General features: G+C 33.1%; 1 protein-coding gene and 1 long non-coding RNA gene across 3 annotated transcripts; both read right to left on the reverse strand.

The window, feature by feature from the left end:
* Positions 1 to 2289: 2289 nt before the first annotated feature.
* LOC128280805 (uncharacterized) lies at positions 2290 to 3426 on the reverse strand. Its single transcript, XR_008270968.1, has 2 exons — positions 2976 to 3426; positions 2290 to 2588 (listed from the first exon to the last, which is right to left on the reverse strand). It is a non-coding gene; the product is annotated as an uncharacterized LOC128280805 (long non-coding RNA).
* Positions 3427 to 3553: 127 nt separating this feature from the next.
* On the reverse strand, positions 3554 to 5476 carry LOC108454919 (pentatricopeptide repeat-containing protein At1g62930, chloroplastic-like). 2 transcript variants are annotated; one of them, XM_017753552.2, is made up of 2 exons: positions 5322 to 5476; positions 3554 to 4520 (listed from the first exon to the last, which is right to left on the reverse strand). In XM_017753552.2, the coding sequence occupies exons 1-2, from the start codon at positions 5323 to 5325 to the stop codon at positions 3556 to 3558; spliced, it is 969 nt and encodes a 322-aa protein (XP_017609041.1). In that variant the 5' UTR covers positions 5326 to 5476; the 3' UTR covers positions 3554 to 3555. The 2 variants fall into 2 exon arrangements, with proteins under 2 accessions (XP_017609041.1, XP_017609040.1); XM_017753551.2 differs by having other exon boundaries at positions 3554 to 5476.
* Between the last annotated feature and the right edge of the window lie 7018 nt (positions 5477 to 12494).

Below are 12494 nucleotides of genomic sequence, written 5' to 3' on the forward strand. Positions count from 1 at the left end.
TCAAAAGCCTTACCCAAAAGCATGCTATGTTACTGCATGTTCTTATGGATTGAACTTTTAAACTGATCACTTGATAATTTGTTGTAGCTTCCTAGGGTCGAGGTTGAAGGCTGAAGCACTATCATCTTCAATGAGATGGGAGCTGGTGGTCGAGTTGGGTCAAATGGAGGTACACGAGATCGTATATATGGGCTTTTTCCTTATTGGTAGGCAGGAAGAATATGGATTTGGCCGTCCTGGAGGCAACAGGGGTTCTGATGAGATGGGTGGCTATGCAGGATCTAGCTCTAGTTGCTTTGGTTCTAATCATCAGTCTGGAAACTTTGGTGGTCCTGCAGTTTGGTCAAGAGGATTTGGGGAGCTGGGTAAATCAGATCATTCTGGGAGCTTTGGTGCAAGACGTAGTTTTTGAGATTTTGGTTAAGGCAATCTAGGTAGGTTTGGTGAGAGTCGTTCTGGTCAGACTGACAGTGGCTTTGGGAGCTTTTCTGGTCGTTTTGGTGACAATTATTCAAATTGAAGTAGTGGGAGCCATGGTGATTCTCAATCTTGTCTTTTAGCAGCTCGATGGGCTTTAATGTTGATGATGATCGAATCACTAGATAAAGACCCTTATAAATTCTTTAAGGTAAGCATGATGTAAGTAAACACAGCTAGGAACTCTACCTCTCTGTTGTTCTCTCTAACTATAGCACCTTTTGCTTTCAACTTGAAATGAACTTGGTAGCATAAGTTGTGAATTACAAACATTTTGACAAGATTGCCCTGTGCCAACTAATTTTCTGTATATATTCCTAATGCTGACCATCTCTTCCTTCAGTTTTTGTTTTCTCTGGTAATGCCTTGAAAGTTTTAGTGGATCAGATTAGTATGGAAGAGCTTGTAACATATACTTGATGACATTTCAGTCCCATTCTGATTGAACAATTGGAGCTTGTACCTATAGCTTGAGATGGCAGGGTCATTTCATCGTTGTTTTGTTTTGTTTTATTGCGACAAAGGCCTCGCGTATTAGGGTTTCGTTAATGGATAAAAATCGAATCATCAAAGTGTGCAATTTTCATTGCTTTTTTTTTTTTAGATTTACCTACTAGAGGATTGTTGCTAAGGTAACATTAGAGTTTCACCAAAAAGGGATAATCCATGAGTCGATTGATGTTTGAATGTTGGGTGCAGAAGTGATCCCTGTTTTATGTCTCCAAATTCTTTTGATGCGTTGGGACTTGTAATCTTGCCACATAATGGTTTCCTTGCTTCCAACATTTGGCATAGGTTTCGGCTCTTATTCCAGCCATTAGGTTGGGATAAGCATGTCCAAATGCCAATTGGGTTTGGCTCGATGGCTAGTGTGGCAGGTGTTATTGCTTTGTCTTTGCATATTGAAAAGGTGATCGTTGCAGCCCTTTTTGCATCGCGTTTTTGCTTCACTTTTTTATCGAGGACATTGTTGTCATGGCTTCACCCTTTATTGCCCTTGCCTCCATTTATTTTGCATGTCTATGGAGGCGAGCATTGCAGCGTACACTTTAGCTTGTTTACGGTAACCTAGGTTGAATAATAAGTTGGTTGTTCTTTGTTTTGTTTCAGCACATGTGGCCTTCTCCTAGGCCAAGCCAACCAGTTGGGCCGGTCTTGTTTTCTACACTTTTGGTTGGTTATTGTGGCTTGCTTCCTCTAATAATACGAGGGATTATGTGATAATTATTCATTTCATTCCTAATCAATCATGTGGTTAAGGATTCAATCCCCACCCACCCCACCCATTATAATGAAACACATTTCATAATTAGTCGTTTACTTCTTTGAAAAGCATCACGACGAGGGGATTAATTATTGCAGGCATATGGTATGTATAGAATAGAATGCAAATAGCTTCATAGTTTTAGGAGGTATAACATAATTATCAATTGATAATTATGAGGTGTAGTGCTCGTGGCATGGGATTGTCACACATTTCATGATCAATTATTTACCTTTAGAAATTAGTCATTGCAACCTTAGTTACAACCAAAAAAAATGTTATCCATTGGTCTAACTTTTCAAAAATTAAGCTTCCAAAATCATAACATTTGTAGTTTTATGTTATTGGGGTGCAAAAGTAGTGCTTATCAGAAATTATTAATACAAGCATGGAATTGGATAATTAAATTAGAATAAATTTGAGATGAAGATTACAATTTGCAATTTATTTGCATGGAATTGGAAAGTAATTTAAAAACTAATTCAATTTTAAATAGTTTATTAGAATAAAATTTGAGCGAAAACTTGCATATGATTTTTGGGATTCGATTTTAGCTTATCTTGAAATATTTGAGTTTTATTTGTTTTTGAAATTAAAAGAAATATTATGCAAACTGAAAATTAAGACAAAAATGAATTGTAATGCTTTCTTACTGCCTTGGCCGTCGGTCTTGTGGTTGCCTTTGCTGGTCAGTTCTGCAAGCACAGTTCCATCATCGTGGTTGTGGTTGTGTTTGTCTTCTTATTCTCCATCTGAGGTATTCCACAAGAAGAGAACTGGTACTAATTGCAATACCAAATCCGGTGAAGGGTGATAGGAGGACGGAGAGAATTGGGTTCACAGCCAGCTGCATGATTCAAGGAAGAATATTAGGACCATAACTCCGATTCCCTCCCTCGCTGCCAATTATCAAAGCAAAAGAAAATAGTAATACGAAGGACTTGGAAACGTATTAATAGTTGGGAACTGAACCAAATTGGTGAATTGCTAATAAGGAACATTCAGTTGAACGACCCATCTGATACGCCAGCCTTTTTTTTTTTTTAACCACGAACTGGGTACATTACACAACAAGGAGAAACAGAGACACATTCCTTCTTTACCATAATTTAGACCTGAATGTTGTACATGAAGGCAGGCAATTGAATCGACGCACAACATTTCCTTTTGTCGAATCAAAGATCTAGATATCACAAATATGAATCCAATTCACTTAGCTTTAAATAGGAATTACCTTATGTTATGCTGTTAGCAGCAGACAGAGGCTTGGCAGAAGAGCACAACATTGGCAACCAAACGAGCTTAATCCGGAAAGCAAAACTTGCATAGATGTAGCACCAAAAGGTTAATGCTAACTATTTTCTCAAAAACTCACTATACATTAGAAGTAATGTTTTCTTAATACATCCCTAAGCAATACTGTGCCAAGTCATAAGCATGTTAAGGAAAGAGACTCAAAGTGGAACCAGCTGGAAGTGCCGATTGGGACCAGCCACTTGCCTCAGCACTTTGCAGTGAAGTGTTTTCTTCGAGCCTTTTGCCAGTGAACTGTTGAGGATTCACCCGCTGTATGTTAATCAGTGCAAATACAAGCTCCGCTTGGCAGGAAACAGCCATCTTAATGAATAAAGGTGGAGGCTCCGATTACAGCTGCAAAGGGGATATAGTTTCGACAATTTCCTTCACCCCCCAAAAAAAAAAAGAGTTTTTGGGTTTTAAACAGTACCGTCAACAATATTCTCACTTCAAATGTCTGAGAAGAAAATCTTCTCAAAAAGATCACGTGTGAAGAGTGAAACATGTTGTACAACATTTCAGATCAAAATTGATTTATTAGATCGTATGATGAGATCCACAAATAAGGTGGCAGTCCATAAATTTGCAGAAAAGCCCTTACCGACCATTTCTGTAAGAAGTTGTGTTGCCTCTGAGGAATAGCCGTTTCGGAAAAACCCTTGGATCATTACATTATAACAGCAGTTATTAGGCAAACAATCATTATCTTCCATGCTCCTAAACAACTGGTATGCTTCATCTAGCAATCCCTCTTTACAGAACCCATTAATCATTATAGCATATGCGTAAACATTTGGTTTTAAACCATTGATTGAGAGTTCACAAAATAAATCCTTTGCAATTTTGATATGCCCAGTTTTGCACAAGCCATCAATTAGGATACTATAAGAAACAATATTGAGTTCAACCCCACTGTTCCGCATTGCTTGAAAAAATTTCAATGCCTCTTCGAGTTTACCACCTTTGCAAAAACCATCTAGCAAAATTGAACAGGTCACCAGGTCTGGAACTTGTCCAGAAGCAACCATCTTTTTCAAAAGTTCACATGCCGTAGAAACTCTCCCTAATTGACACATACCTTGCATAAGAGTGCTGTATGTGACAGTATCCGGGATTAGTCCCGTTTGAGATATTTCATGAAAGAGTTCCATTGCTTTGTCTAACCTTTTAGCTTTACAATATCCATTGATCATGATGTTGTAACTAAGTATATTAGGTGCATAACCCTTCTTGATCATCAATTGAAGCACTCTTCTAGCTTTATCCATTTTGTTTTGCAAGCAATAGCCATTTATCAATGCATTATAGGTAACAACTTTAGGTTCAATGCCTTGCTTTCTCATTGTGTCAACAATAGCTTCAGCTTCAGAAATCGTTCCTTCTTTGCAATATGCATCAACCAATATAGTATAGGTGAAAATACTAAGTGAAATATTGTTATCCACCATTTCATTCAAAAGCCTTGTTGCCTCCATATGCTGACCTGAATTATACATACCATGAATTAAGCAATTGTAAATAACAATATCCGGTCTAATGCCCTTAGCCTTCACTTTAGAAAAGAGCTCGAGAGCCTCATTTAACAACCTGTTTTTACAGAGACAGTCAATGACAGTACTATATGCTACAATATTTGGTTCCAAACCTCTTTCTTCCATCATCCTTAGAAACCTAATAGCTCTATCAGTATTTCCAGTCTTACACAATCCATTAAGTATTGTATTGTAAATAATTAAATTAGGATGATACCCTTTTTCAACCATTTCATCAAACAAACACACAGCTTGAGAAATCTTGCTTTGCTTACAAAATCCATTAATCAAAGTAGACAAAGTTACAACATCAGGTTCAATCCCTAACTTCAGCATCTTCCCCAAAACAGAAAACCCTAAATCAATTTGATTTAACTGACAAAAGGTATTAATCAAGATGTTCAAAGAATAGACGTTATGGGAAACTCCTAATAATTCCATTCGGCTAAACATAGAAACAACAATGGCATAATGTTTCATTCTAACAATGGCTGCTAATAGTTTAGTGAACTCCAAAATTGAAGGCTTTGGGTACTTCTCAATCATCTTATTAAACAAAGTCCAAGCATCATCAACATTATTGAAGCGGTCATACTTTTTTGGGTTTCCCCTTACAGACATTGAATTCTTACTTAAAGCTTCGATGTGGGTACCAATGGTGTTAAAAGAACAAGAAAAAGAAGAGTGCAAACTGGAAAGATTCCTTCCACCAGTAACAAATGAACGAAGAAATAATGAAGAATTGAGCTTACCCATATCTAGAAAACCAGAAAAATGAAAGAAAAAGGGCTAAGCTTCAAATGAAACCACCATTAACAGTACACGAGAGCCAGAGAGGAGAATGGGAGGACGACTTTTGCCGTTTCGACTGGTTAAGGAATCATTTGTTAGGGCTAGTTATTATTGAATGGATAAACTACACAATTAGTCACCATACTTTCATAAGTTTTCATTCTGAGTACCAAAAAAAGTAAAAAACTTTTATTTTAAACATTGCGATAAAAAAACATGTTCTGATTTCATCTTCTTCTCAAATATTTAATTCTTTTAATGCTTTTTCTCTACAATTAGGTTTCTCTTACAACAAATGACTTAGTAATCAAGTCCATCCAAGGCTTGAAGAAGAAATGAAAATGATTTTGGTAGAAGGAATATACATATATCTTTATCTGTTTAACTTGTTCTTAATCGTTGGTCTAATTTTTAGTTTTATGTGGATGTTCAGACTGTCAACTCTCCGTTCAAGGAATTTGATCCAATTCGATTCTGACAACCATGAAATCATGAAACCAATTAATATTAATATTAAGAAATCATTGAAAAATAGTTAAATGCTATGAGTTATTTAGGGCTTTTCTAGACCTTACTTTACAACATTCTATAATATGCATAAATTTCAATTTATTTATTATGTTTCTCCTCTTGAATTATGTTATCTAAGTTATTAATTATATGATTTAGACTTAATATGTATTTAGGTGAATAATTGGAGAAAAGTGATTATAAAGATCATTTTTGGTAAAGTTTTTGCGAATGAAATTTTTAACACAACATTGTTTTAATATTTTAACCATAACTTGAGTTACCGAATTCTGTTTTAAACTTATAATATACCATTTGGAAGGAAACCAAAAGATCTAGTTGAAGTATGCCGAGGCTCAAGTCACAATACAATATTCTTTAAAAACAATACCTCATTCACATATAATTGATTTTTTAACCATGTTGATATACTAGCACTCTTATTGAAATACAAAATCGATAACGGCTTAAGCATAAAATTAACATTTTTTTTTAGAAGTAAACAATATCATTAGACATGTTTAAAATCCAATTTCTAATAAAGAATGATTGGAGAACATAAAACCCTCCATATCGCTCTAGAACTAAACTATAAATGCTTATCTTATATTGATAAATTTTCTATTTTACCAAAACAATTAGTCAAAATTAATACAAAATTTCATTCATTTGAATCTTGAAAACTTATCTAAACTTAGAAAGGTGATCTTCCATATCTTAGGCTTTTTTTTTCTTTTTCTTTGTAGAACTTCTTGTGTAATCATCTTGTATGCTTTTGAGCATATATTTACAATGTACTCTTGGTCATGTGATAGAAATGAAAAAGTATTTACATCCTTGGTTTGTGAATGACCAATAATGAAAGATTAGGCAAAATTTTTAAGTAATAAACCAAAATGAATGTTAGAGTTTAATAAAGTATTTTTTTTTAGCTTGTAAAAAAAATCTTTTCCTTGTTCTCCATGACAAGAATTAAACATTGCATTATTCTTGAAAGAATTAAAAGATTTTTTTTTTTGATCTTAAATCCTACATTAGTTCCACTTAATGGACCTTAGGTGTTGTATATAATGTGTACAATAATATATAGATAATGCTACACATACTTCACCCAACCAAAGAGTCACCTTATTAAGGAAACTACCTTGCTTAACACATGCCTCGCTTGGGTCCAAGGATACATAACTTAATCATTATGATAATATGGTTGTCAAGTCATTAACATATCTTGCAACCCAATCACGTCAGGTTATGTAACTGACTTAATAAGGGTACTATTGAATGAAAAGCCCACTAATTAGAGGGCATATGGCTTATGTAAGTCAACTTTTATATTTCTCCAAACCTTATAGTGGGAGGGATCATTTTTCGCACTCTCCAACCTCTCTCTCAACTCCTCCACTCTCTATGCTTTATTTGCCTCTACTTCATACACGGCTTTTCACCTACTAAGTGAATCATCAACATCATCTCCATCCACATTCACCCCTTAATAATTGGTAAGGTGAGCATGGGTAGACATGGCTCATTCCAACTTAAGTATTCTCGCTAATAGAGATGAACAAGAACAAAATCCAAAAACCTAACTATAACCTTTAGCAACTTAGGATAAACCGCAAGCTTGTGCCCAACAACTTTTCTTTTAGGAACCTCAACCCCAAGAACAACTACAACCAAGTTTTTATTATATCCCATATAATCCTTATGATCCACACTACTTGTATTATGTGAGTTACACCCAACATCCACCAATGAGATGCTAAATTTAGTACCCACCATCTCCCTCAAATTACCCCTACTCCACCCTAAGAGAGCAAACCTCTCAAAATTCTAATGTAAATTCACAATAGTTTACGTAAATGCAAAAAAAAAAAAAAATGAAATCTTAGAAGAGCAACTATCCATATAGCAATGGCTTTATCAACAGTAGCAAGAAGTTAATACTCGCAACAAAATTATTGAATAGTTATGAGCCAACTAAAATCCCCAATCTTAGGCACCCTAACAAGACGACTAACATAAAGAAACAAATTAGTTGTCTCTTCACAAGTAGAGAGGCCCAACAGTCAACCTCTCATGTCAACCACAAAAGCAAAACCCTCAAAACAGGCCAACCTCTTTAAAGATCAGATGTAGGCCTTTACGAAAAAAAGATGTAATCTTTTTTGAAAAACTAGGTTCATTAATTTTAAATGAGACTATTCCAATGAACCTTTGGCCTTAAAAACAATATAATTGACTTGTTTCTATTACTTTACCAATCCTTGGATGCATTTTGGAGAAAAAGTTTCATTTCAAAGTATTCCGAGTGAAGTGCACATGGTTGGTAAAACATCAACCTAGGTTGAACTTTAACTTGATTTGAACCTCAATCATTTAGTTCTAACCCTAAGCTGAAACTTTTCAAGTTGCAAGTCTTAACTTATTTCTTTAAAATTTAAACCTAAATTAAAACATTTGATAAACTTTCATCAAATTATTTTCCTCCAACCTTTTCTCACTACAAACACTTGTACTCTAACTTCAATTGAAGGAAACTTTGGCTCTCATGATTCAAATGATTTTTGTGTCTATGATCTTCCGAAAGTGTTGAAACATTTTTCCGCTATGAAGAAATTTTTTAGACTAACCATAAGTAGAATCTATCGTAAACCTTTAGTCCTATTTAAGAATAGTTTATAAGCTGTCTTTGCACCCAATTGATGCTTCAACACTTAAAGAAGTCCATTCTCACGAAAGAAATTTGAATTAGAAGAGTTTAGGTTACCTTTAGTTGAAGGTAGAGTTTGGTCAAAATCTTTAACCCGAAAATGAATTGAAGCTTGAATATGATTGAGGAAAACATTTTGACAATCATTTAACAAATAATTCATTTAGGATTTAAGGTTCGTCTATAAGGGTTAGGGGAATGATTTAGGGTATTTTTACAAATCAAGCAAGTTTTTTTGGTACTTTGAAAGAGTTGCGTAGTTCAAGAAGAATCATCTAATGGTCTGCAACTTACTTACCACATGAAATACGAGATTTAAGGTCTAGAGAGATTTATTAGGATATCTCGATGATACATGCAATATTTTTTATGGGTTTGATTGGTATAGGGAAATGAATTAAAGTTTTTTTACAATATGAGCAATATTGTCTATGCTTTTATTTGTTACAAGGATCAATAAAAGCTACTCGATTTAAGGTAAGTAAATATATTGGTGGCATGAACTATCTTAATGCAAAAAAAAATTTGTGTCAATGCTTTTTGTTATTTGCCAAGACCAAGAAACGTATGGGAGTACACATGGAGGATTTATTTAAGCAGGGGACTAAAAAAAGCTATTCCGTAGAAATGCAAGTGAAACTTTTCTTTCAAAAAAATAAAAATAAAAATAATCAACTGTGATGAATTTTTTTAAGGTAAACTTTGTTGAATTTAGGGTTTAGGGTTTAGAGGAAATGAGTTACATTATTATATAATCAGTTGCTTTTAACATACAAAGTGATGTAAAATATAGAGTAAACTATTAAAATAGTCACTTTTGTTTGTCTCAGGTTACATTTTAGTCACTTATGTTTGAAATGTTACGTTGTCGTTTTGTTACGAAATGGTACTCTTCCGTTAAGATCTGTTACCTCCCAAACAGTAGTTCGATACGACAATTAAAATGAGCTTTAAATGCCAATGTGGATGCCTAACCAAGTAAATTAATTGATTTTTTAATTAAATAAATTTAATTAGTTGAATTTTTTAAATTAATTAAAGGAAAATATTAATTTGGTTTCCCGAAATTGTCAAAATTAATGCATTAGATTAATCCTTGAACTGGAAAAAAAAGGACCCTTGGTATCCTTTTTCGTTTAGTTTTTGTTTCCAACTTGACTAAAAAAACTATTCATTTTTATAATCACCTTTGTTGAATCGAAACAATAGAAATCAAATTGAGTGCTACATTAATCGATTGGAAATTTTGCAAAATAGAAGAACAAATGATTGATTCAATGGAGGGTTTAAAAGTAAATTATAGTAAGTATGGGGTTTTTTGTTCATTACTTGAGTTTTGAGTTCAGATTTACGGTTTTTTTTTCCAAAAAAGATAGTCCCTCTTTTCATGTTTTTCTGTATATGTACAGATAAAAAAGACATGCTTCATCTTTGTTTATTTGTATAGTATGGGCAACCACAATATCAAGTAAGTATAGAGGTTGTTACATTCTCCTCCTCTTCTTCTACTTCTTCTTCTTTGTCGTTTTTTCTCTTTTCTTCTTCTCTTATGGTAACAAAAAAAACTCAACTATTGATTATTTTTAAACAAAAAGAAATTGTGTTTTAGAGTAAAATTTTGTATTGTAAACAGCTCGTTTTCAGTGAAATTGAAACAGTAGTTTCAGGACCACAAATCCAAAGTTATAAAATTATTTTATTATTATTTTATGGTCTACAGCATGATAGAAATTCCATATAAAAAATTTCGTTTAGAAATTTTACCGTTTACATGTTCAATTTGATAAAAATGACTAAATCGCGTAAAGTGTAAAAGTTGTGTTATAATAGCTAAAGGTAATAAATAGCTATAGGACTTTAAAATGGAGGTCCTTATATGGTAATTAGACCATTAATATGTTAGTGGATGATAATGGCTTTACAATTTTGTAATTATTAAAGTTTATTAAGGTTAATTTTGGAAATTAGAAATTAAGGTTATAATTAATTAATAAAACAAACAATTCACATCTATTATCATCTTCCACCGTTTATGAAGTAAAAAACCTAGCCATGGAAGCTTGAAATTTTGGTAACTTGATTTTTTCTCAATTAGGTATGTGTTTGTCTCGTTTTTTATAATTTCTATGTTTCTGGGACCGTTGTAACTTAATCTAGTTAACCTGAGGACTAATTTGTGAAACTATTAAAGTATTTGAGTTTTACCATTGATGAACATGTTAGAATTTTGAATTTTAATGGTAGAAAATGAATGGTTGTTGTTAGATAAACAACTTTTGTAAAGGAATTTTTTATGAAATTATCAATTAGGGTTTAAATTGAAAAAGGTGATAAATTGTGTGGTATAATTGTGAATTTTTGAAAAATATGGGTTGTTATAAGCATGTATATAGTTCAACTATGATGGATTGTAAAAAAATTGTGCAAATTTCCATTTTTATGAGATAGGGACTAAATTGTAAAGAATTAAAAGTATAGGGGTAAAATTGTAATTTTTCAAAATTTGTATTGGACTAATTTGAATGTGAATTATATTGAATTGAGTTAAATTCATTTGTATAGATCTGGTTAGACCCCGTACGGAGTTAGATCGAGGCAAAGAGAAAATCTCAGATTAGTTGCCTCCGTATCTATGTACACCCGTCAAGGTAAGTTTGTGTAATTAAATTTTGTAATTATATGCTTTGATTGAATTAGATGTATGTTATTTGCATTATCATCATATATGAATACCGATCACACATCCGACAACATACGACGATTATCGAGTCCTGTTTGAACCTTAGGAATTCATAAGATACAAATGATATGTCATTAGTGTTATCGATTTAAGCTTTTATGAGCTTACCGATACTCAGATCGTATGAGCTTACCGTTATTCAGCTCGGAGGAGATTACTGTTTACAACTCGTATGAGCATACATGTACAGAAATTGACAGATTACAGTTCAGTACACCTCGTGTGTACTACCTGCATATCCAACAATATTCTAAATGGTTCAACGGGCATTGTTCTGTTACGAGATTACATGAGGTCAATACGAACTACCACAAGTATTTACATGAGATATATGAAAATGATTTGTACATGATATGTAGATACATGATGTAGAAATTATATGTACATGGAAGTTTGATTATTATTGAGCTCATATATGTTCCTTGATATTTATATGAATTTATGACTAATATGGTTGATGAGGATATGTGTTTAGGCTTTTGGCCAAATTGAGTTTGGATATGCTTTGTGTGCTTACCTTAAATGTGACTAAATGGTAAGTTAAATTTTATGTTATACGAACTTACTAAACTTAAATGCTTAATCTGTGTTATTTTCTGTGTTTTATAATGATTCGAAAACTCGTTCGGGTTGGAAGCTTGTCGGAGCTATCATACTATCCATCGGCTCTTTTGGTACTTTCAGTTATTTAATTTCGATTATAATGGCATGTATAGTTTAATTTGGCCAATGTTGGCATATAAGTGTTTTGTTGAGATTAGCAACTTATATGGCTTGTGTTTGGTATATTTTGATGTGTACTTATATGTGGCCTTATCATATTTGATGTGTGTTTGATATGGTAGAATGATGGAAAGTATAATGTGGTTTGAATATGCATATAAGATATGTTATATACCTTGGTGTGATTTAGTGCTTTGTTATGGAAAACTTATAGGTATATTGATGTTGGTTAGAATGGTATATTTGGTACCATTTGGAAATATTGGTATGTTTTGGTAAGTTTGATAAGTGACCTACATGATAGGTTTTGGTACAATTATGCATATAAGTATTTTGTCATTTAGGTAAGTTTGAATACTTGGTTGACATTTTTTTTTGTCATTTGAGGTACCTAAGGGGATATTGGTTGTATGTTGTGATATTACATGTTATAAACTTGATTTTTGGCTG

This window comes from Gossypium arboreum, chromosome 9, assembly GCF_025698485.1.
Source record: "Gossypium arboreum isolate Shixiya-1 chromosome 9, ASM2569848v2, whole genome shotgun sequence".
In the NCBI taxonomy this organism is placed as follows: domain Eukaryota; kingdom Viridiplantae; phylum Streptophyta; class Magnoliopsida; order Malvales; family Malvaceae; genus Gossypium; species Gossypium arboreum.